Consider the following 27,388-nt stretch of genomic DNA (forward strand, 5'->3'; position numbering starts at 1 on the left):
GTTCTTTTTATGTAACATTTTTTAATAATTGTTCACTATGCTCTTTGGATAAGGATAATTTCACTATTTTTTTATTATGATGATTTTTTTGTATTTTTTCTAAATAATGAAATATTACAAGAACTGATATCTGTTTGACTGTAAACAGTGTTATCATACAAGTATGACATTAATTTAGTGCAGTCAAAATGGTTAAGTTCATTGCCAGTGTGAAATCAGTGTTTTAGATTGTAGTAAATTTGATTTCAAAAGAGCCATAACTCTTATCACTAGAAGAAATGGTGTTTTTCCATCGCACCATGAATAAAGAACTGAAGTCTAGCATGCCAAATCTCTTCTTTCACAAGAATAAATTCATAGGGAAAAAAACATTAGTTTGACATTGAAAGAGAGAGAGAGAGAGAAATTAAAGAAACCTTTTGGATACCAACTGAATACAGAAGATGACCTATTAGAGGTAAGGACAGTGCGTGGAGGTGAGACATATGAAGAACTGACTGGCAGGCAGAAGAAAGAGCTACAAGATTTAGTATGTCAGTAATGCAGATTTCTTCACAGAAAGATCAAGCAAAACTGACTTTGTGCAACACAAGATCAACACCTTTGAATTCAGCATACTGTTTACCAGTGATAATTGTGAAAAAGAAGAGGGGTGGTTCAAATTGTTTCTTTATTGATATCCAGAAGCTAAACTTTGTTATGAAGTCTAATTCCAAATTTGTGGAAAATCCAGAGACTATTATGATGAAACTAGACAGGGCCAAGTTCTTTTCCAAGATTGACAGATTATGATGGAAACACAGTCAAAAGAGAAGGTCGCCTTGGTGACACCAGATGTATGCTACCAGTTGAAGAGGATGCCATTTACATTAGTAATTCAGCAGCAACATTCAACCACATGACAAGAAAGATGTTGCATAAAACCAACAACATCAAGCATTATGTCAACTATATCCTGTCCCACACAGCCAAATGGGAAGACCATCTAAAAACACTCGCAAGGCTGTTTGGTTAAGTGAAGGCAGTAAATTTGACCATCATATCTTCTGAGTGACATTGGTTATTCTTTGCTAGACTTTGTTGGACACATGGTGGGTAACCAACAGATTGCCATGGAAGAAGCGAAGCTAACCATATACAAGATGTACCAGTTCTAATGACCAAACAGCTAGTCAGATCCTTCCTGGGGTTTGTGGGATAAGAAGAGTTAGTTTGAATGATTTTGGCAGAAAATTTTGAAAGCAGTAAAAGTTTTCTTTCTGCAAATGGAGGTGCTAATTTTGTTGCCTTGTTTTTGCATATGAAAATTAAAAGAAGAAAGTTTGTTTGATTTTCAAATTTATAAATAAATTTTATTTTAGGGTTTTGAGGATTTAAGTGTTTGAGAAATTTGTTAACATGTTCATGTCTATAGAAAATTAAAAAATGTATCATTCACATACCTCTCGTAGACCACAGGTGTCAGGTCAGAAGGACAATTGTTCAGCCATGTGATAAAGAAAGATATTGCTTAACAAGGGTCCCAGTGGTGAACCCATCACAATGTTCTCTATCTGGTCATTAAAGACAAGGTAGTTTTCTTTAAATTTGAAGATAAGTAGTTATGTAAGTTTCTATTTGTTTAATCCAGCCCTCAAACTGATTTCTTCTAAAGGAATGTTAGTAAAAAAAAGAGATTCAATGGTGAAGCTTGTACTTATATTTTGAAAGTTTTTAGCCAAAATAATTCAAACTGAACTTGGTCTTGACTCTTTTCTCAGGGCATACCTGATCTGCTCAGATGAAATCTTTATTCACAATGAAATAACTTTTCGTCAGAATACCTCGAGGGAAAAAAATCAGTATCCTTCATCTTTATTCAGAAACATAACACGCAACTTTCTTACAAAGAAAAGAACTCCATCTGAACACATTCCAAGTTCCCACTAATACTTTCATTCCTTACCTTGAAAAAAAAAGTTTTATTGTTAAAATCCAACTCAACAAGTTACTTCTACCCCCAGATTTAACTTCATATTGTTTTCAAATCATCTTTTTGTATCAATAGCTTGTGTAGAACTAGAAACATGTTACTTTCATTTTATGTTTGGAGGCTTTATATAAATACACATATGGTAGCTGTAAAGCTAGCTACGTAGGCAAGACGTCTCACCATTTATTAATACACATCTTGGAATACTTGGAAGTTTCTAATGGAACTAGACTTAAACTTCAAACTCCAACTAACGTTTATGTATATTCTCACAACAAAATGTCATCTCATCACATTTATTTAGATTTTTCTGGATTTTTTTTTTCTGGATGTAATGATCATGAACCATTGATAAAAGAAAGTCTACATATTATGAATGAAAACCCAAGCCTCAATAGAAATCCAATTTATTTTTCCTTGCTTGATTCAAATAACTCTATCTTTTTTTTTAATAGAATATCTTATAATTTTTCTAATATTATTCGTTATATTTTTATATTACTAATTGTTCTAAAGACTATTCAGTTTGTCATTTCAATAGATTTGCCAGTAATGGAATATATGTAATTCTGAAATATTGACTAAAGATGTTTACAATTTTGCTGTTGCTCTGCTATTTATCTGGAATTGCTGGGTGAAACTGTGGGCTACACTTTAGAAGGGGATTAAGAATGGGATATCTTTTATTTCAGTAGTGTTGCAACACCATCTTTGGAACCCATCATAACAGCTGCACTATTAAAATTAAATGATATTAATGTTGGATTTGGTTTTTTGGGTGACTTTGAATCTGCCAAATCCTTTAACAGTTTTTTACTTCTGTTAATAATATCATGTATGACACCTATTGCATATGCATGTTCTAGTGAAATAAGATCTTTCAACATTATATGGGGCTGTCCTCCACTGACAATTCTTACTAGTACAGTTTCATATTTGATGACAGCATTTTGTGGACTGTTGTTGGTTACAATACAGATGAACCTTGACCCACAAACCACATTCTTTATGTCATGTATAAGGACTTCTGCCTCTCACCTAATGACTTTAGAGAGTTTTGTTCCATTGGTGTAATTCTTTCTGATATCCACACCAGCTTTCTGTGTTACTTTGTATAGAAATTACATATCTGACAAAGGATTGACTTGTTTAGCAATTGTATATGAATTACAGAACAACACTGTTCACTTTATTTTTTCCATCTCCTTCAACTTGTGCATTGTCTGAATAATAAGGTATTTCCCCACAGATAAAGTTGTAAAATTGGGAGAATCAACTGTCTCCATAGCAGCACCTTTTGGTTTTGTAGTCTTCTGATTGTACCATGACACACATGCCATGTGGGTTTTGTTGATTTTATGTGCTCTGACTGGTTTAATAAAAAAACTGATCACATCTACTCAGGAAAGCAATCATGCCTGATTCAAAGTGATTTGTTTCTGTTGTAAGCTATTTCAGGCAATCTTAATATATTCTGGTGACTAGTTCTTCCTGAGACTATCTTTTTTGAAGAACTAACCATGGCCAAGTGCCCTTACAATGAAACTGAAACATACTCTTATTTCCATCATATTTTTTGTTGCAGAAAACTGACTACTGCTACCAGTAGTTGTGTCACTGTCACTGGTAGGTGGTTTACAACATTTTGCCCACCTTTATCCTCGCTTTTTTCACATGGAACCCAAATTTTAAAAAAATCTGAAATATGATTTACCCTTTCTACTGCAGAGTGAGCTTGAAAGCTCCACTTTTATACTTTGCTTCCAGTTTCTTTCAGAGTGTGTGGCATGTGTGTCCAGATTGCCTTAAAACAGTCACATAGTGGTGAAATAAACTATCACTAATATGAATGAATTTTAACATGATTTTCTGAACAAATTTTTTTTAAATACAATTCAGCAAGGGAGAGAAAACAAATGTCTGTGCTGCAACTTGGATGAAAGTCATATTTTTTTTGTCTGTGCAGGTTGGTTTCTCTACCATATCTATATATAAGTTGTGTATCTGCAAATTTTTTGATCATTTATTAATTTGATCATTTTGAACTTGAAATAGAAATACGTACTGTATTTCACTTTGACTTTCCTCAGACTATCTGTCTGTTTTTGTTGTCATTTCTCTTATTAAGTGCAAGGAATTTAACGTACTGGAATACATGTAGTCATTGCATTATCAATATAGTATCTGCCTGTTTATTTGCTGAATAGACAGTAAGTATAATTTATCTTTTACCAGTCAAGCTACTTAAGTAGAGAATTTACTTCAAAAGCTGATGTGATGAAATGTTTTAAGAGTCTATATTAAGAATGCATTATTTTACAGTGTACTTTACTAAGTAGAAGGTACTGTCAACTCTTTGTAGCCTAAATAGTACAGAATCATTTATTAATTCTTCTTTTTATAAACTTCAACCAAATTTGTCACATCCAAACACATACAGAAATGTGACTAACATATCCACTGTAAAACATGCCCTCACTCTTTTGTGACACACACACACACAAGCATGCATGCATACATCTGATCAGTAAACAGAACATATTCAATACACAGGAAAAGTAAACATTAGTGAACTTCTGAACTTCCCTGATGTTGTTGTTACTGCAGTATATTTACTGTGTTAATGCATAAGCATTATCGTACTATATTGTAGTGTAGCAATATAGTTTCAGTTAAGTAGGAGGATGACACAGTAATAACAAAGTTTTACTAGAAAATTGATAAAAAATAAAATTCAAATAAAAAGCTAAATTAGACAGTAGAAATAGTGAAATTATTATTTTACATTATTAAGTCAGTATATATATTTAAGACTACTGTAATTTGAATCTCCTAAACTATCCAAAAAAAAAAAAAAAGAGATATTATTGGAATTACAGCCAAATATATTAAGAGTGAGGATGGCCAACTGTTGAATTATGCACTCTAATCATTATTGCTTCTGCTTGTATGAGATATTTGCATTCCTAGAGAACTGGACATTGAGTCTGTTCATTGCTATGTTAATTTTTATCTATGTAGGTAAATTGCTTTGATGAGAAGTTATTAATAATATTTTTTTCACATATATCAGTCTGAATATTACTTGCTACGTGTGATTCCTCTGCTTAGAAATAAATGTTATGTTCTTACTGAATTTTTAATTTCTGTGCAAGTAAAAATCACAAGTAACTTAACCAACTATTTTTACATATTGTTGGTTATCCTCACTATTACTGTAGTAGATTTAAAGTCAAGATGTTTTGATGTAGAATATTTGCACTCTAGAAATTATTTTATTTATTTTTTATCATATTGGTAAATTAATGAAAATTTTTGACAGAGCATGTAATCTGTCTTGCTGTTTTACTGTTGTGTGACTGTAGTCCTGAATTTGAAACACAGTAGGTCACATATTTTACCAGAGTTAATGGATAGCCATTAAATTGCCTTTCTTCTGGTAAAGAGTTTTGTTTTTTTTCATTTATTTCTGAGTGTTTTCAGTTTACCTTTGATGAAAGTAATTGATTAGTTATAAAGTTGTCATTCATTTTATATCTGAGAACCTGGAACTTTACAAAATTTTATGAACTGACTTAAAATATAAATTGTAGAATATGGAGGCCACATGAGTTTAAAGTGTAACATTCTATTCTCTTACATGTAGGGTGTAATGTAGAGAATGCTTCTTATGGACTTACTATTTGTGCTGAAAGGACTGCTGTTGTGAAAGCTGTATCAGAAGGCTACAAGGTGTTCAAAGCAATAGCTATATGCACGTAAGTTAATAAACTGTTCCATAATTCCTCTTTTGTTGTGTACAATTTCAGTATAATTGTCTTGAACCAAGTTTTTAATGTCTTCCTTGATTTAATTAAAGTTATTACAACCTAGTTGTCAAATGAAGACTTGTGTTTTAGCACATTTATAGTCTATGAAATTGCTAGTGTGCTTTATTGCAAATTAAAATATTATTTAGATATTATTTCAGTTGTACAAACTGTAAATACAGGTACCATCAGAATAAAAACCAAATGGTAAAGATACTTTAATAAGAAAAATAAATAAGACTGAAATTTTGCCAAGCTTGCTTTGTAAATAGAATGTGTTATGAAACAGATGTGTTTTTCACATCATTTCTTATTTCAGGCAATAAATGCTATTTCTTCTCATTTTTATTTACTTATGTATTTTTTGTCAGGATTTTATTGCAATCAAAATTATCAAACAAAAAAGGCCACTATAACTGACTCCTCTGAAAATTATCACACCAAATCAAGAATGGTAAAACTAACCTATGCTTTAATGTGTGATAATTTTGGCATTAGCTATATGCTGAAATAGCTGGTGTTAACTAATAATCAAAGCAAGCTGCCTAAATAGATCAGAACTAAAAGTAAACCTAGAAATATGTATAGTTAATTAAATGTAGTAATTCAAACTAAATTACTGAAAATGATTAAAATACATTGTTGTTAACAATACTTTTGGCCATAAAGCTAATAATATTTCTTGAGGTTCTGCCACACCAGATTTGTCCTACATTTGTGTCCTGATAGCTATGCAAAATAATCATTAGTAAAATGTAAAATTTAAACCATAATTTGACAAAAGTTTCTGTATGTATGTCTGATTATAACTGGAAAATTGTTGAACCAGTTGGGAACAACTTGGCATGTACCCTTTGAACCCCTTGGGAGTGAAGGGGGACAGCTTTGAATCTGAATCTTCTACAGAACTTCAAAAGGCCCTAATGTCTTCCTTGTATAGTGAATGGTTTCATTAACTTATTGTCATGCTAGTAATATTAAAATTGTGGGAAAATCTCAATTTTGAAACTATTTTGGTTGTTGTATTTTGTATTTGAATGCACTAAGTTTATAAAGTGTAAAGGCAGTGTTTATTTTACAGTAATTAAAACTATTATGTGATATGCCAAGACTACTCACATGCAATGTGAGGTACATTGAGTTCTGAATTAACCTGATGACTGAGTTGGGCATCTCAGTAATTTCAAGTTTAAATTGAAATGGTACCCATCAAACACATCTAGTATAAAACACAGTTTAAACTAAATATTTTGATAACAAAATGACAAACTATTCAATTTGTATTGTAAGAGATACCAGATATAGCAATGCCTTCAAAGTCTGCATATTGGGGGAAAGTATTAAAACTCACAAGTTGATGGTACTGGTACTCTAAGTGTCTATAAACAAATGAAGAAGCTTACACATAGAAATAATAGTTAAAAATCAAAATATAATGGCAATATTTTGATTACTTAGATAGTTGGAATAATTGAAGAAACATTAATTTTGATAAGTGGATTATTTTCACTGTTTTTAATCAATTTAATCCTAATGTGATTTAAATATTATTTTATGTGGAAATAATCAAGGTAATTTAGTTAATTTTCCTGCTATAATGAACACTCACATTTGTAACCTTTAAGGCCTTTCTTAGGTACTAGTTAGCATAACTAAAGACAAGCAAAAAATAGTACTGTAAAGATATCACTTCATGCCTCTATGGCTATGCATATATAACCTTTATTTTAACCAAATAAAACATTTGGTACACCAAGCATATCTTTGGCATGGAATTGACATATCCATGTAGAACAGTAAGCTGTTTGTATGCTTCACTTCTTATATACAATTTCACCTATTCATAAACATTTCATGGCCCAGCATGGCCAGGTGGATAAGGCACTTGATTCATAATCCTAAAATTGCAGGTTTGAATTCCCATCACACCAAACATGCTTGCCCTCTCAGCTGTGGGGGCATTATAATGTGACGGTCAATCCCACTATTCATTGGTAAAAGAGTAGCCCAAGAGTTGGCAGTGTCTACCTAACCCTCTTGCAATTGTATGTTTTGCTCACTTAGTCCTCAAAATTAGGTCATAAAGTGTATATAAACCAAAGATGAATACATTAATCAGGGCAACATGTCCTGATGGTATTTTTCAGTATGAAGAGAGACACTTAATACACAAGCAGGGAACAAAGCTTCATCATAGTAAACAATGGGAATCTCACCAATCTGCATTGGTTAAATATTTTTGATGAAATCATAAAATTAGAGGCAGCTTACCAAATTAAATATAAGTTTTGTTATGTTTTAATCACATAGTGTTGAAACACATCAGCAATTTGTAATCTAAATTAAAATTGTAGTATTTAACACTACCAAGATGTGTTAAAACAGGTGCAACAATTTTATTTTCAAACACAGATATTCCTCACTTTTCAAATAATTTAAAACTGCAATCATCTTTTCTTTTTGCTGTTTATGAAGTAGTAGCTAAGATATGCCAAACTGTTGTAAGTTTAAAGAAATAACCTCCTTTGTCCTCTCCAATATGAAAAAATCAATAATCAAAAATAGAGCTCACTCACATTACACATTGTTTTTACAAAATACATGTTAGTTTTGGTTTTGAATCACATTTCAGTTAGAATGTTTTATTAATCAAATTAAAAATGTGTAAAAGCTACTAACCAAAAAAATTATGAATCATTTTATAGAATAATTTGTCTATGAGAAAATGGCAGAATTTTTCATAATCATTCAGAAAAATATGGATGGATAGCCCTACATGTTTTAGTATAGTAAGAACTTTTGCAAATTTTAATTTTACCTGGATTGGTTAGAGCCACCAACTAAATTCAGTCATAACTGAAATTTCAAATTAGAAGGAATTTTACTTTTAAATATTGCAGTTATTAATAAACTCTTAATGTTTGAAATTAAAAAATGAAAAGGGACAACCAATTCATAGTTGATGTTTTCATAAAATACTACTGCTTTGCCATATGGCATTACTAATGTTGAGAGTTGTCAATATCAAAGCCCATTTGGTTGGAATTTCAGAATGTTATATGAGTAGTTTGTTAAAATACAATTGTTATAGAGTGAATGAATTTGTGGGATGAATATATGTATCAAGGGTTTTCCTTCCTCAGTCATGGCTGCAGTGAGAAAGTACTCATGGACCTTTGCAGCACTGACAATGGTCTAATGTCTAAGAGAAGAGCTATCCTTGTCCAGTCAACTCTTAAGCTTTTTCTCCTTAGTGCATAATTCTCATTCCTGGTTGTAAGTCCTTTGACTTATGGAAAAAGCGAAGAGAAGAGTTGAGAAGAGCACTGTCAGATGTTAAGGTTGTTTTTGCCAATTGTCAATTACAAGGCTTATTTATACTTTAAAAAGACATAGGTAAAACCCTTTGTTGTTGTTGGGCTTAAGATTATTTTACAGTTGGTGTTTGTGACTTGTTGGTGATAAATTTAACAATAAATGAACAGTACAGACCACACTTTTTTACAAAATTGTATACACATATTGAAAACAAGTTAAAAATATATACAACAAATTCTTTACACTAAAAAGATCATGGGGATATCATAAACATTATATGGTTCTCTTTTTCTTGTTTAAAGTCAACTTAGACCTATTCACCTACTTTAGATGTTCAGTTGACAAGTTGATCTACTTTTCCCTTCTTTTATATCACTGGTATTTTGTGTATATTTCAATTATAACTATGACAGGAGTTACCACAGTTGTATACTGCTCTTCCAGTAACTGTTGGGACTTCTTTCTTCAAAGAATCCTCTGTTCCCTTTGTTAAAGTGCACTCAAGCTGATATGATTATTTTATAACTACACTTTGATGGAATAAGTTATTCTTATTGTCTCCTTTTCTACTGTCAGTTTTCCTCTAACGTATTAATCATTAGGTTTATATATTAACTGGTAGGCCTTTATCCTTCTAGATCACTTAACTTTACTTGTTAACTTTACTTTGACCATGCTTTTTCTCATAACTTTACTTTCTTGTCTACTCAGACTTTGTCTATCTGCTGTTTCCAATTCATTTCATACTGCTTATTTGTTTATTTCTAAATTGTTTTCTTGCTATATTCTCCATATCAGTGACTAACAAATGCAACTTTCAATAATCATCTGCTTTTAACTCTTTTATAATAAAAACTAAACAATCATAAAATATTCATTCGTAAAATAAATTATTTAATAATATGTACACTATACTTTATATCATAACAAGCATAAACAGACACATTCATTAAGAGGAAAACAGACCCACCATAATAATAGGATATTTTTCAGTTAACATATTATGGAACTAAATATTTATATTTTTAATTGTTGACTGACTATGATGCAAAGAATGGAATTAGACACAATGTACAACACAATGAGAAAGTCTTTATTGTTAACAAACACAACTGAAGTTCAAAACAAGTATATTATGCATCACATTTACTTTAAGCCTTTCAGGCAAAAATAAATGGGAAGAATCAAAATGAGATAATCATATATTCTGTGTTAAACTTTTGATCCAGGCTGATGAAACATACCATACATTATATATAAAAAAAAAAAATAGCAATGCACTTCTTCTCATGATGCAAGTGCTGTCCAGTGGTCACTTTCATTACAAAATAAGGTGTGTGTCCTTGGGGCATCACGTGACTTGCAAATGGAAAAAAAAAAATCTGTTTATTTCTATACAGTATTTGTTTTACAGGAGTCTTACCCCTGAGAAAGTGTGCAAGCAACAAATTAGCTGAATGACCTAGTTGTGTGAATAACTAGTATCAAAGGAATGTAATGACTTCTTTGATTGTCTTTCTATATCAAGACTACTTGCACTGTATGTAGCAAAATTTGAAAAAAATTGTATATTAAATAAAAAGGGTAGGAAGCAGTCTCTTAGGAATTTTCTTACAAGAAGAATTTACAACAGTATTTCAATGATACCATATCCATTATTGGTGATGATGTTTCACTCAATATAGCCTGAAATATCAATTAAGGTACAAAAAATGTAGTATTGTGAGAATGCTGTTTATATAATCCATTTGTTAGAATAACAATTGTGTTGTGGTGTTAAGCTAAAAGTAATGTCAAAATTATGATCACTTAATTTTTTATAAGACGATGTATTTACCTTACTGTAGTTGTAAACACTGTTATTGGAAATTTCTAAGAATAAGAATATATATTACTATTTCAACCACACCATGTTTGCTATATCTGTTGCTCACAATGTGTTTTGACCAATACCTGAGTGAATTGGGACAACTGGGCTACAGAATGCTGCAATGTTTCTTTTGCCTTGTATACCAATAGTGCTGTGTCATTCATCCGTAATTTCACATGTACTTTCTGTTGGGTTAGGTCACTGTAAAGTTTGTTATGCTTTACAGAAATGAGAGTGAACTTTTACACTGACATTTCAGGTGACACTTTGAAATTATGTTTTTATTTATTTCTAGGTGGGATAGAAATGACAAACAGTCACATGGGTTCTGTAATTATCCAGGGAAAGCTAGCACTATTGTTTTGGGGCACAGATATTTTTGTTGGCAGAAGAAATAATTTGGACTTTCTCCAGTAAAGGCACTTTCTTTTGTATTTAAAACCTTTATATATTCATTGTATTTGAATGTGTTGTGCTGGTCAAATAACAGATTGTTTAACTTTCTCTTACACTGAGTTCAATCTCTTTTGTTCTTCATAAAATCAATCAGAGTCTGTGAATAACCCCAAGCAGTATCATATCTCCTTGTGAAAAACCTTGAGGGACTAGTTAAAGAATATGTTGGATCCTTCAAATTGTAATTATTATTTTAGCAATAAAGTGTGTTTTTTAAGGTTAAGAAATTTAGTGCTTTATTGGAGTATATATTTTTTGGTTCTTATTTGAATATTAGAAATCATGAGAACCCTCTTTTAGCCTATGCAGCCTTTCAAGTTCAGGACTCGTTGATGTACAAGCTGGTTGTTAAATAATTTAATGTATCAGTACAGGCAAATTGCTGCAGTATTAAAGTTTCTTTATTAGCATTAATTTCATTTGGTATCAGAACATTTTACCAATTTATATGTTATAAAGCTGAGCAAAGCATATCTTTTTATTAATTTAACATAGTTTTGGTTTTATTGTCAATGTGTATCAATTCATTTTGTAAAAAAGGTAAGAAAAATGTAGTCACTTTTCTCATGTTATTCTGTCCCAGCTTGAAGTAATGTTCCATTAACACTTGTTAAAAATAGTCAATTAAACTAAGACTTTTTGCAGTCATCTAATTGGAAAATGTTTAAATATGCTTGAATACAATAATCATCATAATTACCACTAAATAAGCATTAAAATCCCTTCACAGTAATGAAACTATGTAGAATGAATGGAAACTGCCTCTTGTGGAGAAACAAGTGTAGAGGACAACGCTTTGAAAGTCTTCCTCCTTTCATCTTGAAGTCAGTGTGTACGTGTAGGTGTTGTCAGTCTTTTATAGTGTCCTGGTGGATTGTGTTATGATTGATTGGATTATTACTGTTTCTGATTGGAGGAGAGATTTCCTGTAGATTCAACCAATGGCAGCCCAGGTTACTCACCTCTAACCCAGAATCTCTGTTTAGTGAAAGTTTAATAGTGTTAATATAAAATGATTCTTTGATTTTTCTTGTCTTCCAGACTTTGTCTATGTCAATGATTCTGGTTTTCTCCCAGTTTATTCTGTGTCCGGTTGATGTGACGTGCTCTGCAATGGCCAAATTTTGTGTTTTCATGAGTCCTGTACTATCTTTATGTTCTTTTATTCTTGTCACGAGTTTTCTTCCTGTTTCTCCAATGTATGTATTGTTGCAGGAACACTGAATTTCATAGATGATGTTTTTGACATTAAAAGACCGACAACACCTGCACACACACTGACCTGAAGACAAAAGGTGGAAGACTTTCAAAATGTTATCCTATACACTTGTGTCTCCACAACAGGCAGTTGCCATCAATTCTACAAAGTTTATTCATGAATACTCTGCCTAAACAATCTATCAAAAATATGCTTCATAGTAACATATTCAAAACTTTTATTTTTATTGTGTATGAATGTTAATGTGATGAAAGTACTGGGATTGTTACAAGGTCTTTCACATGTAAAGTAGAACCTTGATTAATGGGTACTGTGTCATTAAGGGCAGATCTTTTCACTATTTCTTATTTCAACTATTTGTAACTAAAATAAATATTGCAGTAACAGGCACCTTAATATTCTGTATTAAGGGCAGTGTCTTTAATTTCATTTTTTATATAGGCACTCAATAAAGTGAGCAGTTATCACCATATGCTTGTACATTGTACTGCTAAATTCCAAACATTCCAGAAGGATGACCAATATTCAAATGCTTATGATATTTACTGGATTGGCTCCAAACCTTATAATGTAATGAACATTTCCAAAAATTCATAGTGCAATATTAATACTCTGTAGAATTCTCATTGTAAACACAATTAGATATGTAAGCTGATAAATTCCAGGGGTCCAGTCAGCTTATTTCTATGCACTTGCTTTGTTGCTCTTGAGAGTATCATATTACAGTGTCATGTAAACAGTCTAGTCACACAAATGGTGATTTGTTGCTTTACTTTCAACAGATTAGATTTCTATTTCATTGGCAGTAAAATAAACACAGAAGATAAATGTTTAGCAGTTCTAATTCTTAAGAGAAGTATTTTGAAACTTTGTGACCAATAGTAAAGAAAAAAAGGGCACAGCTAATCCACCCACTGAAACCTTCCATTGACAATACTCCATGTACAATGTACAATCAAAAATGGGGGGTGGGATTAAAATTCAGACATTCGGTATAGTCAGTAGGGAATTCAGCTTCGTGTGGCTCATTTTTTATATTTAGTGCATCTTGCTTTGGAGGGCATTTGGACACAGAACAGTGCTCTTAATGTTAAGGTTGTATTGTATCTATTGTTATACCAATGTTAGGCCATTCAGTTTATCAGTGAACATTTTCAGATATATTTAAACTTATTAAAAGTTAAATAGTAACAGGTTTCTGTTGGTTTTTTTTTTATTAGGGATGTGAAAGACAAGTTTATAGCTCCATGTGGTGCTTGTAGACAAGTCTTAGCTGAGGTTTGTAATTCCAGGTATTTTTATTATGATACTGATAAATTTTGGATGTGTTAATAATATTTTAAATATTTTACAACAATAATAAAAAGTATACCAGTAGAATATTATTTTTTCTTAACTAAAGAAGCTTATTATTAAAAAATCTAATAATGTAATTGTACTAACATACTTTAAAAACATTTGCTATTAATAAATATACTGCCACAGTTTCTATTACTGATTGGGTTCTTTTTGACTATACAATAAAAATAATACAATACCCAGTCCTCTTAATGATAGTGAAAGTGGTTTATTTGTTGAATGTAATGTACAAATTCTATGTGCTATATTACTTGTTAAGTTTTCTCTTGTATTAAAAGAATGCATGACGTCAACCAGGACAGTCACTTCTAAATGAAAGAAAAATTAATTCTTGACAAATGTCGTCATCTCCTATTTTAATAAACATTTGTCTTGTTTTGGAAACAAATATTTAAAATCTGCCCAACACACTTTGTAATTGTTCAGTGCCATAGTTACAGATTTATTATATAATTAATTATGACTCTTATGTGTTTTTGTACATCAGAATTTGCTTTTCTAAATGTCTTGAAAATTGGAGATATTATTTCACGCCTAGGCACTTTGGAAACATCTAGGTATAATGTATCCTGCTTACTTCCTCCTCCCATTATCAAAGAATACAGAACATTAAATTAGAGTAGTAAAAACATATCTACAACACTGCTTTCTTGCTGGATTGTGAAGACCCTTGGACAATCCTAGTATACAAATAAAACAATAATATATTAAATTTAAATTTACATATGTATTAATAAAATCATTACTTACAACTAACAAAAATTACTATTCATAGACATAAAAAATCACTAAATCCTTAAGTTAAATCACAGTACAGTCACAATTCTGATTAACAAGACAAAATCTTCATTATTTGCTGTCTAAACTGATTAAAATGTTTTGAAGGGTTTTCGTTTTTGAGATGAGATGAGATGTCCTCTTGATCTTTATCATTGTTTACTGTCTTATAACTGAGAGAGATCTCAACAGGATTCCTCAATGCTTCATCAGGTTAACTTTTCTCTGGCAAATTCATCTCTGAAGTTGCATCTTTAAGCATTCTGTATTCTTGAGCAGGTTGACTCAACACTGCCAAGTTGGTTGATCTCTCACTGATGTACTTCTATAGAAGATTGTAGCAGATGACTTTTTGCTTGGACTACTTGTCCTTTATGATTCTGTAAACTACATCATTGTTTCCACTACAACATAAGGTCATTCCCAGTATTGACTCAATTTAGAGTTCATTCTCTTTTGTAATAAGAATTGTATGGTGGTCATAAACCATACTATGTCATCATGATGAAATCCAGTCTTATCAGCATTTACATAATAGCAACTCTTCAACATGTTATTAAATGACTGATGTCTTTTTTGGATAAAGTTGCATAGGGCACCAATGTTATTCTTTAATCCCATTGCCTCGTGTATCCTTTACTGTACGTGATACAAAGTTTTAGTGTCTAACATTCAGAATTTTATAAAACTATTTTTTGTTTATGCTATACTAATTAGTATAGCATAAAACCTCACTTAGTAATCCATATTTTAATAGTATATAAGTTTTAAGTTCTTGATTCTAAAAGGCAATATTTAAAATAATCCTGAATTTCCCTAAGTGTGATACACTTTCTCTAGGCACCTTTATTTTATCCACTCCCCCTAGGAAAAGTATGAAGTTAAATGTAAATTACTCACCATAAAATTGTTATTGCTGAGACAACTTTAATTTTAATGTTTGGTTACTGAGCTATCAAATAGAAAATCAGACCCAACCTGCCACACCCACCTGTCACATCCTCTCTTTTGGGATTTATTAATAGTTTTCTCTTACAATTAATTATATATTACATATAACTGATAGAGAGTCGATGCTTTCATCTATCAAATGATATATTGTATAACACTGTGTTCTGAATAGATAAGTGTCAGTTTCACATATAATACAGCTTTTGTTTCGGTGAGAATTGCAACAGCTAACTTAAATGAATTTATAACAGCTTTTGTACAGTTAAATTGTGATTATAAGAAGAAATTGTATGCTTTTTGCATGCTATTAGTCTATATCTTTGGTACATTATTTAATTAAATAAAAATTGTTTATTGCATTACTGCCATTAGTATAAAAAGTAGGCTTAGTTTTCACTAATAATTAACAGCAAAAAAAAAGAAGATTGGTTAAGTACTTATTATTTCTTGTTTTTGATGTTAATTTTTATATTTCATATCATAAAAGTAACTTAAATATTTCATGGGGCACCCACATAAGCAACTTGTAGTAGCTTTTGGGTAATATAATTTGATAGTATAACGTGAGCTGCGTATACTCTGAGTGATTTACAACTTATAATGGCATGGATTAAGTATTATTCCATTTAACCATTGTTAAATATGGTTCATGTGGCAAAAACAATAAAATTTATTTATGAATAGATGTATACTGTTATGGGCTTAACCTACTTCAGATAAATGAATGTAGTTTCATCTCACAATTTCAGGTCATTCTAGAAAGCAAAAAAAGATAATTGAGATTCCTAAATAAATATCAATTTTTTGTGTTTTGTTTTTAAGAAAACTATATTTTCTGTGAAATGTTTATATTATAACTATAGAAAGGATTGACAAATTCTATAGATTTCATAACCACCACAAAAAATTAGGAAGTAATTCTTATTTACCCATTTTTGTTCTTATATGACTGCAGCTTGCAATAAGAAACCACAGTTGTTTATTTTAAATAGCTTAAACTTTTAATAGTATACATCTATTTATACTTACTTTTATTAACATTTGAACTGTGTCTGATGAATAACGTTGGTACACAAATTTCAGCTCTTCAGTGAACATGCAGCTAATGTTAATGTATTGAATTATGTCATGCATAAACTGCTTACAAGCTTACTTCATGAGGAATTTTTAATATTATTAGTATCATTATTTGTTGTCTTACTTATCTAAGTAATAATTTTCTAATTTTTACATTTTAATTATATTTATAATAATAAATAAAGAATACACATGAAAGAAAAGGAAGTACAGCACTTGTCTGGGTGTTCTTAGTTTTTGCTGCTTAAACTTAAACCCATGTTTTTAAAATACTAATGGTATTACTACAGTAATAATTTTAATTAAATAATGCTATAAAAATAAAAAAATAACATTTTAAAAAGCAGAAAATGTTCTATAATTGCTGGTCTTTTTATCTATCATAAAAGGTATTAATTTAGCTGAATTCATCATTGTGCTTCCAATGAAAATAAAGTTTGAGCTGAAAGCGAAATACATAATTCTCTCTACAGCAAACAAAGTAATATGATATGCTATTTGATACATTATGGCTTTGGCTCTCTGTTGGTTATAAATTATATAAAAATGTCAGAGAAAACTATTGGTGATTTATGAAAGAGAGGATACGGCAGCTGGGTGTGGTGAATGGGTCAGATTTTCTAGTTTATGGCTCCATAAGGAAATAAGATTGAAGGCTATGAAAATTATACTCTTACAACACTATGATGTGTAATTTACATTAAATTATGTATTTCTAGGAAGGGTGGTAAATAAATTACAGAAGATGGAGAAACATAAACTTGTAAACCATTTTTTTGGTGACTAATATCCTTTGATTGAATTTTGAATTTGATACTGGCATCCAGTTCATACTAGGGGAGACGAGGATTTTTTAAACATTTCTTTATATAATGAAGAACTTAAAATTTAAATAATAATAAAATATTATTTATTAACTATATTTTAATTTTGAAATTATTTGTATGCATGTATAATAAAGTTGTTTAAATAAATTTTGAATATAACTCTGTAAAAGGGTTGTAAAATGCACACTTTGACTTACCTCTTACTTAAGGTTTAAATTGTAACATCAAATTGCCACAACTGGATTCCTGCAGGAAAGGTTGTCTTTCCTTTTCTTGCTTTGTTAACGTGCACTAACCAATATCAACTCTCCAGATCCAGTATTGAAAACCATTTTGATCCATATGAAGTATCCAGAGTAGACTCAATCCTTGGGTAATGGGTAGGAATTTTCATTTGTGACTTTGTTCATCTTCAAGTAGTCTATGCAAAAACATTTTGTGAATCCATCATTTTTTTTCTTCCTCACAAGTACAACTGATGATGTTCAAGGACAATTATTCCTCGCTTTCTTTCGTGAGTCAGCTCTAGACAAACCTGTGGCCTGTGTGAACTTTTTATTTGACACATTTACTACTGTAAAATTGACAAAAATTTCTAAATACAATGTTGATTTCAGCATCCATTAACTAGGGTGAGAGTCCTGTGCAGAGACATTTTTCCCACCCCTAAGTGAGGGCCCTTAGTAGGAGTCATCTGGGTGACATTACAGCTATGTCTCCAATAATGAAGAAAGTAGCTTGGTGTTTCATTAGCAGGTGATGTAATCTATGGCAATTTATTGGCTTCAAGATCTCCATGGCTCTTAAGTCATACATTTCTTGTAATTGAGATGGTAAATTGTCTGTATATGAAGAGTTCCAACACTTTGTCTCAAAAGTCACTAATTCTTTTGGTGTTTTATGTGGAAGAATAACCTATGAAGCTTCATATCTTGAAATGTTCTAACCATAATTGGCTTAAATTTTCTGTTATTTAGATCCACAAGAGTTCATGCAGGTATTAATCCTTCAGTCTTTCAGGGCATGCTGTAGTGTATAGTTCTGGTACACTTCAGCCATTATATGTCTGTTTATTCCTGAGAAGTTCTGGTATGAGTAATTAACTTCATGGTATACAAAAGCTGCCCTCCTTGTTGTCACTGTAAGATCAACCCCTAGTGTTATAATGCTTGTATAGTGCACAGGGATTTCTTGTTCATAGACTGTGAAACAGTTTAAAGCAAGTATAAAAAATACAGCCTTGTTTGTACATGAAGTGTATTTCTGATGTACATTTATTTTGTCTAAATCGGTATCATATAGGAATTACATAGTGCAGAGAAACTTCCTATTGTGAGGGTGACTTTCCACTTTTTTCTTTGCTGAAAACTTTGTCTATTTGCTCTCTGCATCAGTCCATCTATTTTCCTCGTCTTTAACTTTTGGATTTGTTTCTTTAAATAATACATTCTTTCATGATATAAAAAGATTGTTTAGTATGGATATTGTTAATTCATTTTTTTTGTGTGTGAATATTTGGTAATTTAGTTTTGTTCATAATGAGAATTAAAAGCAGATAATTATTGAAAGTTGTGTTTATAATTGATTTATGTTGAGACTATCAAATGTTGTGTACCTGTACTACACTTGTACTATACCTATCTATAGTACTGATGTCAAGAATATAGAGATTTGTAGATGATTAAGTAATAAATATACAAATAGTATAAGATGAGTGGGAAACAGCAGACAAGAAACAGAAAGAGATGTTTGGATAGAGAAAGAAAGCCTAACAGTTAGTTAATACATGCACTACAGTTAATATATCTCAAAGTGAGATTAACAGTTTTCTGACATTTTAGGAGAGTAATTTGTCTCATCAAAGAGAGTTATGAAGTAATTTAACCTTTCTGGGTGGACTTTGACAAAAAGAAGATGATTATTTGGAAGTAGACCTATATGGGAAAACAGATGTTTATTGGAAGTAGGCATAAGGAGCAGATGACTTGAAAAGTATAGGATACAATAGTAGTAACTTGGTGAAATATAACTGAACTAAGTTTGGATGGTTTGGTGATAGTAATAGAGAAAAATAGTTTGGTTTGTCAGCTGAAATTATAAAACAAGTAAATAGGCCTAATTGGACTTTTGACAAAAGAAGAGAACTATATAATGCTCATGATATGCCTGTGATCATCTATACTGTAAAGAATTTGTTGTACATATGCTTAATTACTTCTGAATATATACATTATTTTGAAAGCAAGTGAAATGAATGCTGTTCATTTATTTTCAAATTTACCTCCAACAAGTCAGACACATACTGTAGAAGAATCCTAAGCTCAACAACAACATATATATTTATACTATTAAGAAGTATAAATAAGTCTTTTTAACTATTAACACAAACTTTAATTTCTCACACCTTCCTTATTCCTATTGAAACTGTTGCAGTATTTTCATCATCAAAATGTAGTCTACTTAATTCATTATTAATAACTTATCACAATATTAGGATGAAATCTCCATTTTTTTCCACATTATTACTTTCCTTCACCTGTCATCTTTCAGGAACAGTTTCTAGCAATAAGTTAGTTTTAGTTAAAGATTTAATTCCTTCTGTTCTGTTGTTTATTTGCTCCATTTTGAGTAAATGTCTCTAATTAAAGGCTTTTATTTTCAATTCCTCTCAATATGTCATATTGAGTTTCATTTGAAACACCTTTTGTGTGGTTTTCTACTTTGAACTAAGTTAGTAAAATTGTCTGTTGGACCATTTGAACTCTTTTAGACCTTTATCAGAAATAGATGATGTTTCTGTACTATTTAATTTGATAAGTTCATAATTTATGAATGTTGAATCTATTTATTTTTACATGCAAATTTAATTTATTCAAGTTCTTTCCCCCAGTGGAGAGCTTTCTTTAAAGATGTACATCTACTTTGCTTTAGACTAATTCTCAAATACTCATCCAGTACAGAAACTGGAAATCAAATGCATGCAAACAAATCCATCAAATTCACACAGAGCATCTGTTTATGGTAATTAGGTAATCTTTTCCACAAGTTTGTCTAACTCTACTCTTAAACATTCAAAATTTGTTTGAGAAGAAAGTTATCACTGTGTGATAGTTGTTTTGGCTCTTAGCTAGAGGATTGCTTAATGTTTTTAAAGCTGGGGAGTAATCACAAAATCAATTAATACTTTATTTTATGACAATATGGTAAAACCACCACAAGGGCAGTCTCTTAATTGTAGATGTGGTTACTTTTTCTGCTGTTAAATAAGATAACTTGATAGTTTATAACATTATTTTTAATCTAGTTAATAATTGTGATTATTTTTGTATCTTGTTTGTAATAATAGAGATAAAATATTTGATGATACCTCTGAAACTAAACTGATTTTTTTTTCAAAGTTTGGCACTGACTGGTATGTCTATGTGGCTAAACCTGATTTGAGTTACAAGAAATTTACAGTTGGAGAGTTTCTTCCTCACAGTTTTAAGCATGAAGATTTGAAAATGGAGAAAGTTTGAAGTGTTTACAGTTTTAGCAATCAGCCTATATTTTGATAAGCTATTTTGTTTGTTGCTTGTATTTTTATCTATCAAATGATGAATATGTGGAGAAAAATTGATTCTTATATACAACTAATTTTGAGTCCTATCATTTGCTTTTACTTGAACAAAATTTACAAAAATTTAAAGTATTCTTTAAGAATATATGCACATTTTGACGTTTAGATTGGGGTCATATTTCTTTCATGGAATAATTACAAGTTTTGCAAGGTCAGTTTATTTTTGTGTGATTTTAATTTACTTGATTTTTTTGTTTTTCCTAGTTATGGCTAAAAATCATCTGCCTTTTCTCTTTTTGTTTGTGTCATATGATGTCTGATTACTTCTTGCACCTCTTCATATGGCTATTTTGGCTTTTATTTTATACAGCTAGCTAGGAAAAGGACTTACTGCCAATGCAATATGTTTTAATATCATAAGCTGTAATCTAACTCTTTCATTATTCTATTTTACTTGCAAATAAGGGTTTGGGCAAAAAAAGTCATTACAAAAGTTTGAGATCTATAATAACTGAAATACTACACTGGGGCTATAATTACCCCAGGCAACCACCTTTGTTCTATTTTACTATGCACCTAATTGAGGGTTAAATGAGAATATGGCACACTTGCATTCAAAATTTTATTCCAGGTTGATGTATCATCATCAGTGACTTTGCAGATAGGTATCACATCAGGTCAAATATATCAAGAAATTACAAAATTTGTAGAACTTTGTTTTAAGCTTTTAGTTGTTTCTTAAAGAAATTTTTTGATTAATGTACACAGTTTTCATTTGTTCTCAACTGTCTTTAGCACTGCCAATTTTAAATGCTCAGTTGTATGTGTCATTGGGTATATCGTACAATAATATCATTGATAGATATATATATACTGTGATTAAATTTTTATATCAAAAAGTGGAATTCTTTTCTTTTTTATGTTGCTATTAAATGTCAGGTTTGAAATATGGGAGAATCAGTGAGGATATGGATGATAAGGTTTAAGTAATTAATGTAATAGTATATGTGTAAAGCCTGTTCTGTAGAGATAATTTCAAATGATTGTAGTTGCTATGTTTGTAAATTTGTATGTGAAACTTTGTTGTTTCGTTATTAAGGTGCACTGCATACACCTTGTATTTTGGTGGTTGTTTGGTCAAATGAACTCATAACCTAAAAGAATAGGTGTAATGTACAACAGATGAAAAATTGTGTTTTCTATTCCCATAGTGAAAAACACCAAAGTAGCAATACTTTATCAATGAGGCTAATTTGAGAGATTGTAAAACAAAGTAAAATATCAAGGTATTTTGTGAAGTTAATTCTCATTCTCTTGTTTTACCATATATAGTTATTTTTTCATATTTGAACTAATTTGATAATTTATTAGTGGTGCTTTATTTTCAGTGAAGCTATGTATTCATTCACTAAACCACAGTTTACTTTTAACCACATCATCCTAAATTAAAGGGTTAATTTATAAGTTCATACACGTTCTATCCTGTCAGATGACAATATATATACCTAATTATCATTGATTGACAGATATATATATTTTCATACACTCACTGCTATAAAAGACTTCAAAATTCTTAAATTGTGAATTCTGGTGAAAAAACTCCTTTTTTTTTAATACACAGTTCCAGGTTTGATGCCAAAAAGTACTGCGTAATTTTACGATCTTCCTTACACACAGAATGATTCTTCAGTTATAAAGGAATACTATTATGGAAAGTAAGATAATGATTACTACATTATTTTTTTTTCAAAGAGAAATTTCATTTGTTTTGCATTTTTTTACACTAAAAGTTTAATCACATAATTATTATGAAAAGGATGATAAATATAGTTTTAGGATGAATATAAGTCACCCTTAAACATAACATTTAATTTTTGTTTTTTTTTAAATGAAAAATGTTTTTTGTAACTGATAGGTAGCTTTCTCCACATTGGTTACAAATTCCATTTCCACATTTTGTCAGCATCATGGAAATTTAATTGCTCAGACATTATCATAATGTTTTGTATTTAGAAGTCTTTAAAAAGATGTATATATTTTTCAAAACTTGGTATTTTAAACAACTAAACCTGTTAGATTTGGAATCTCCTATAAAAAATAATTATTTACTTAGTCCTTTCTTAATTTACTTCACTTAAAGTATTATCATCACCATAAAAACATGATTTTACTGTATTTTCAAAACATATCCAACCTTAATGAAAATACTTATGCAATCTCCTTCAAAATTCCTTCATTACTGTAGCTTCTACACACCTCAAAGCAAACTATTTCACAGGCTGATTACCCCAGTAGAAACGTCATAGTGCATTAATTTAAATCTTTTATGATTGTTTAGTGTGTTGTCTAGATTTATACATTTTAAATTTTGTACTAAAAATCTCGTGTGTGTAAATGACAGAGATCATATTGGGAACTGACTTTTATGTAAAAACAGGGATGTAAGGCTAGTCTAGCTTCACAGTTTTATTAGTTTTATTAGTTCTAAACAAATTTGATAAAATTATCTTCTTTGCAGAAAATAATAAAAATGTTTTGGAAAATTTAAATTATGAAGTGAAACTTTGTGAAAATTCATGTATATCCATCTAAAACAATACAAATTTCAGCTCCTAACAACAAAAAATTCCTCTGCACTATGTAACAATTACACTGCCAGAGGTTAGACTTCAAATAACATAACAGATGCAACTTGGAGTATGACAGAGTAGAATGCAGAAAAGGTGGTCCAAGGATTGAGCTGCTGATGAATTTCTTTGACCAACTACCTGGAGAGTGTTCTCCCAGTTACAAGACAGCAAGTGGCAGTAAAGAAAAAAAAACAATCATCCAATCTTTGTATCATAATAACCAAAGATATTTGATGACAGGACAGTTTAGACACTACAAATCAGGAAATAAATAAATACAAGTTTGTGATGGCTTGGTAAAAAGGGTATGGGGACATTATTATGTGATGGTCAATCCCACTTACCATTGGTAAAGAGTAGCCCAAGAGTTTTCAGTTGATGATAATGACTAGCCGCTTGCCCTCACTTCTAAATTATGGACAAGTAGTCACTGAGTAGCTTTGTTTGAAGTTCAACAAAATAAAAAGACTACCTCACTGATTAAGGCTAAAATTGTGCTTTCTACATTCCAGTATTGATTGAATAATTGTAGTATTATATGTAAAGAACAAATTTATTGGTAATTATGTAATTTTACATTAGATTTGTATATTATGAAAGTTCAGGAGGCATCACGATCAAGGAAAAAGGTAATGCTACGAACTATGTTTAAAATTTTAGTTGAGACAGTTTTTGTTGTTTGTGAATGAATATTTTGGCATGATAGAGTGATGATATACAACTTCTCAACATTTCTTGAGGCTTTTGTTTTTGTTTTGTATACATGATCACACCAAAAAAAGTATATAATAACAATTTAGATACAAAAGGATAAACAATGCTAAGTTTAACTAGCACATTTGTAACAATAAATGTTTTACCCCTTGTGGAGTTTTTGTAGAGAAATCAAGATCTAATGTTACGATTTTGTATTACTAAGTATACAAAGAAAATCTCCACCTTCTTTTTATATAGGCCAGTTTGATTTGAATTTCACTTAAAACTACATAAGGGCGATCTCTGCTAACCTTCCCCAATTTAACAGTGAAAATGTGTTTTTCTTATAGCAAAATCACATCGGGCTATTTGCCGAGTCCACCGAGGGAATTGAACCCCTGAATTTAGCATTGCTAATCCATAGATTTACCTTTGTACCAGCAGAGGATAGCAGTGAGAGACAAGAAGGAAAGCAGCTAGGCATCACTGCTCACTTTTATAACAAATAGTGGGATTGATCATGACATGGTAATGCATTCATTGCCAAGTCAACATTGTTTGGTGGAGGCCAGTATGAGATAGGTAGTAAAAGCTAGAATATTTTGTGTGCAAGTTGAAGACGCAAATTTAGTATCTATAAAATTTTTTTTCTAGATAATTTGTTAAAAACTTACTGACTATATCAAATATTGTTTTTCCATTCAAATTTTGGGGATTTATTACATTTTATCTTGGTATTTCAACATGGAGGTGAGAAAACTTTTCTTTCAAGTCATAAAAACCATTTTATGCTTATTAACAATTTGTCTGATTTAAAAATAATTATTTATTTTCTGACTAATCAGTTTTGTACATAGTTCTATATATATAACCAAAAACAAAAAACTAAACTTATCCAAAAGCACTGTATTTGCCTGAATATAATGCACACTCAATTTTGAAAGGTGGAATTTAAAAAAAAATTCTCTTTTTACACATCAGCTGTACAAAATGTATTGAGTATTTTCTAAACACAGTAAATAATTAACAGTGTATTAAATATTTTTGGAAATCTTCCATTGAAAATTTTTTACATGTTAATTTCACAAAACTTTTGTGCTTGGTAATACATTAAGCTAATTATTCATCTTCACATAAATCTTTATCATTACTGTTGGATCTACTTTCTTGAATCTTTGTTTCATCCTCTTCTGATTCCCATAATGTAATATCATCCACTGCATTGGATATGCAATATTTGTTTTAATCCTTTAATGATTTATGGTGGTAGCTTCTAATAAAATGCCTAAAACAACTGAATGTGTGCAAATATAATTTACAGTCAATTTTTTGAGGGAAAAAATTGTGCACTATATTTGGGTAAATACAATAAATTAATGGAGGCCAAATTTGAACTTTCAACTTTCACAAAGAAACGAGAGTGGGAATTTTAATATACATGATTAATGGTGCACGTTTTCCATCAGAACATCACATGAGGAAAAACTTTCTAATTTGGGTTTAGGATGTATAAAAAAGAACAAGTAAAATATTATGCCACACAGTTGCTAGGATAATCAAGAGCCTGATTTTGCATTTAATGTTTGGAAAGAATTGCAAAAACTAAACCTAATTTTGGTTGCATGAAAATGTGCAACTGGAGAAAATCTCCAGTCTTGATTCTGAAGCTTCAGAAATGAAAACTAATTCTAGAAATTGGCCATTTGTAAAACAACCTTTATTTAACACTGCAGTTTGATCAAATTTAGTGCCAAATTAAATGTTTTTATTAAATTATTAATATTTTTACTATCAAAAGCATTAACTACATGCTTATAGGACTAAAATTATATGATTGTAATCATGCATAAATAACTTAAGATACTTAAAAATTGTTAATTTAAAAAGGAAAATGGGAATGCCAAAAGTTTAGAGAGAATTTGAATCAAAATACAAAGATTATATTTTGAAGCCTACAACTTGGGACTCTTTAAAAACAAAACAAAAAAAACACTAGGTTGAAAATATTATTTTCTTAAGCTATAACTCCTTATTTTGCCTCCACTAAAAGTATTAAGTACTGCAGACATGAAAGCAAAATGGTGATTTCTAGTCTGTAAAAAATAATCACTATTTCCAGCTTAGTTTGTTTACTTTTTGAAGCTTCTAGTTGTAAGCTTCAAAATATAATCTTTGCATTATGATTCATCTTGTCTTTGTTTTTTAATGATCCCTATTCCCTTGCAACATTTAATTATTTCTTAAATTTATTTTGTCCATTTACCAATAATGAAGTTTAAGCTACATATGTAAATATGCATTCAGTTGAATGTTTTTCAACAGTTTACTGCTGTATTGTTTTTATTTTTCCACCAACAATTACTTAATGAGATAGGTAGTTTTGTGCCTGAGGTTTCATTATACATGCATTTAATATAAGTATGAAAATCAGTAGAATAAACAAACACAAGAATAAAGAACTCTACGATTTAGTACTGGAATGGCTTCAAAGATACACTTGGCTGGTAACAATGAAAAAGATTGCTAAAATCTCTCCTCTTTCATATGCCAATATTACATGACAGTAGTTTTATAAGTAAATTTTTCCAGGTTCAAATAGAATATTAATAGCATTTTTTTTTTTTGTAGGCTTGTAAAACAAGAAAAATATAAATAATAATTTAAAGACAAACAGATAAATTTTGTTTAACAATCACAAAATCAACTTTTTGTTATTAACAATATTTTAGCAACCTTAGCCATAGAGACAGAATGTGTTGAGTGTTTGTTTCAAGATAAAATCTGTTTTTTTAAGATGGTTTTTTGTCCATATGTTCTATTAAAACTTTTTAATTTCTCTACAAACCCTGTTATGATGAACCACTGCTG

General features: G+C 30.4%; 1 protein-coding gene across 13 annotated transcripts in view; it reads left to right on the forward strand.

Annotated features, from left to right (window-relative positions):
- LOC143230468 (cytidine deaminase-like) overlaps positions 1–27,388 on the forward strand; it is a 46,975-nt gene that overhangs the window by 12,589 nt on the left and 6,998 nt on the right. For 3 of the 13 annotated variants that reach the window (XM_076464088.1, XM_076464083.1, XM_076464086.1), the window contains exons 3-5: positions 5,619–5,730; positions 13,865–13,922; positions 24,871–27,364. In XM_076464088.1, coding sequence (XP_076320203.1) covers positions 5,619–5,730; positions 13,865–13,922; positions 24,871–25,029 — 329 coding nt within the window. In that variant the 3' untranslated portion in view covers positions 25,030–27,364. Of the gene's footprint in view, positions 1–5,618; positions 5,731–11,264; positions 11,463–13,864; positions 13,937–17,844; positions 17,870–17,948; positions 18,004–21,033; positions 23,744–24,870; positions 27,365–27,388 lie in introns of those variants that run through there. The other 10 variants (XM_076464095.1, XM_076464085.1, XM_076464092.1 and 7 more) reach the window with 8 other exon arrangements.

Source organism: Tachypleus tridentatus, chromosome 10 (assembly GCF_004210375.1).
Source record: "Tachypleus tridentatus isolate NWPU-2018 chromosome 10, ASM421037v1, whole genome shotgun sequence".
NCBI lineage: Eukaryota > Metazoa > Arthropoda > Merostomata > Xiphosura > Limulidae > Tachypleus > Tachypleus tridentatus.